Raw genomic sequence first — 2,700 nt, 5'->3', positions numbered from 1 at the left:
TTTGGAAGTATGAATAACATATAACTGATTACTTAACAATGATAAGGAATCTTCTTATCACGAAATTCATTTAATAGTGATTAGTTCGTTTATCCACCGTTTCGATTGTTCGTGTTCATATGAACCTTGTTTGAAACACATTATTCATAATTGATTTTGCCGACTACCTTTTAAAATGACAAAGTTCAGACCATACAATTATTTTAAATATCATGAGGAGTCTTCAAAAGTTAATTTATTTGACACGTATTAAAAAAGGTAATCAAACGCGGATCGTCTGAGAACTGTGCGAAGAGACGAAGCTGGGTTACTATTTTGATTGATATCAATACAAAGTACTACTTTGATATTTAGAGGTCAGCTTACTTTGGTTAAGCAGTCCACCAAAATCGTAGTTTAGAGCGTTAAGAAGAGCCTCTACGGCTGCTCATTGGATACTGATCCCCGACGTAGATCGATAAAGTCTGGGCATAGCCAGGATTCAAGGACCTCCGTCTTTACTTTGTGTTCAAAGAACCGTTGCCATGGCAACAGAGTTGTAATTTTTCTCCGTGATCACCAATCCTAGAAGCCGTTGCCATAGTGACAAATGCGTTATTTTCTTTCGCAGATCTCTATAGACTTATATAAATATTACACCTTTAGTTGCCTCAGTGTTTAATTTGAAGGTGAACTGTGCAGACGAACATTTAATGATATCTCACTGTATAGCAATCATCCTCTTTCAACACTTAACTGTCAGTCTCTGCCGCAGTGTGAAAACCGTCATAGTAAAACCAAGTAGATGCTATCTTCTGAGAGATGTAACTTTCATGTCTCTCTCTTGCCTGTGTAGAAAGTGGCACGTGAGAATTTCGTGTGCTGAGGAGATGCTAGAAGCACCATCGCGAATTTTACCAGGTTTCTGCAAGATGGTGGTGTTCGTGTAACTGACAACTAAAACCTGCGTCATGAAAGTTTACTACATTTTCCTGTCTTTAGGTGTCATCTACCACGTGACACTAACATCCTGTCTTCCTGATGTTGTTAAGATCGGTAAGTACACATCTTCTTTTAAAGGTCAGATTTTACAACCATGTGACAAAAAATTGCGAAACAAAGTTTCAGAAAGATAAAGACGTTTACGAGCGAACAATACGTCTAGAATAACGCAAAACAAACAGTGAGATGGGGCTTTTTTTATCTTGAATTAATTACAACAGAAGTCCTTTAAAGTGTTCTGCCTACAAAGCCTAATTTAGTCGTACGAATATAACTTACAACAAGATATGTCTGCCTTTTCAAATATTATATTATAATTCTCTTGAAAATGATCTTTCCGAATATTTTACGCCCTTTAAATATAAAGAAAATGAATGTATTACATGAATATTAGTAAAACTTGTATCGTTCACAATACTGACAAACATATTTATAAGCTTCAAAATTTGATCGATCAATACGTTAGTTGATAATAATGGCGTTGGATTTATCAGCAAGGACTTATCCCATACAAGACAGAGATAACCTTAAGCTTAAACATAAGTCTAATTAAAGATTAAATGTAACTCAGGAGTCTTCAATAAACAAATTTCGTAACCTATTAGGTCAATTAATATTGATTAACCTACGTCGCAAATATTCAACAGCTATTAATAACTGATTACATTCAAACAAATACAGATCAAACCATTATTAACGTTTAATAAACGTTAACAAATACTCAGATTGTTAAAATTACACACTCTCGTTAACAGTATTTGTTGTCAGTTAAATTGCTTCCCAGAGGCACAGTTCACGGACTTATAACGCTAGAAACCGGGTTTCGATACCCGTGGTGGGCACAGCACAGATAGTCCGTTGTGTAGCTTTGTGCTTTCAAAAGTCCTCCAATGGAACGACGGTACGTTTACGGACTTACAACACTAAAATCCAGGGGTTCGATACCCTGCAGTGAACACAACAGATAGCCCAACGTGGCTTTCCTCTAAAACAAACAATCTCAGTTAAACATAAATAGGAGTACATGTTGAACCATTGAATAAACATTTTACCCATAATTCTGTTCTTACCAATATATTCATTGTTTTGAAAATAACGGTAATAGCTCCTCCACGGGTGAAAGTACGGAGGGTATTCAGAAGCATATTGCGGCTCGAACTTTTGATCTTCCGATACGCAGCCAGGCACGCGAACTACTAGGTAGAAACTGTAATGATCAAAATGTTGTTCCATCAGTAGGAAATGTAGTCGCTGAAAGAGACCAGGGTTCCACTGTGGCAGCAACATTCAAACACCAAATGTTGGATATTGTGTAACATCTGCACTGTGTAGTATTTTCTAGCCAATAAATTTTAATTATGTGCCATTTTAGTTTTACACATTGTTAAAGTTATAATGAGTTAAACTTTGGAAACGTACACGCAGATATTTGTTTTTAGTTTTGTTTAGGCGTAAACCTGTGCAATGGGCTGTACGAGCTGTGCCCACAGCAGGGATCGAGCGATATAAGCCCTCAACCTATTATTATTATATAACGCTAACAAAGAGAAACATTATTAAAAGGCAGTAATGGGTATTTGTGATTAGAAAAAAGAGGAAAACTTGACTCACAATGTTCGGAAGTGGCTCTGTAAAACAAACAAACGGATTGTTTGTTTGTTATGAATTTCGCGCAAAGCTACACGAGCGCTATCTGCGCTAGCCATCCCTAATTTAGCA

At 36.5% G+C, this 2,700-nt stretch overlaps 1 protein-coding gene across 1 annotated transcript in view; it reads left to right on the top strand.

Annotated features, from left to right (window-relative positions):
- The first annotated feature begins 592 nt into the window (after positions 1-592).
- The window catches only part of LOC106471075 (glutamate receptor ionotropic, kainate 2-like), a 39,414-nt gene continuing 37,306 nt past the window's right edge, over positions 593-2,700 (top strand). The window contains exon 1 of the mRNA XM_022399703.1: positions 593-1,035. Coding sequence (XP_022255411.1) covers positions 951-1,035 — 85 coding nt within the window. The 5' untranslated portion in view covers positions 593-950. The remainder of the gene's footprint in view (positions 1,036-2,700) is intronic.

This window comes from Limulus polyphemus, unplaced genomic scaffold (assembly GCF_000517525.1).
Source record: "Limulus polyphemus unplaced genomic scaffold, Limulus_polyphemus-2.1.2 Scaffold4393, whole genome shotgun sequence".
Taxonomy (NCBI): domain Eukaryota; kingdom Metazoa; phylum Arthropoda; class Merostomata; order Xiphosura; family Limulidae; genus Limulus; species Limulus polyphemus.
This window is presented reverse-complemented; position numbering and strand designations above follow the sequence as displayed.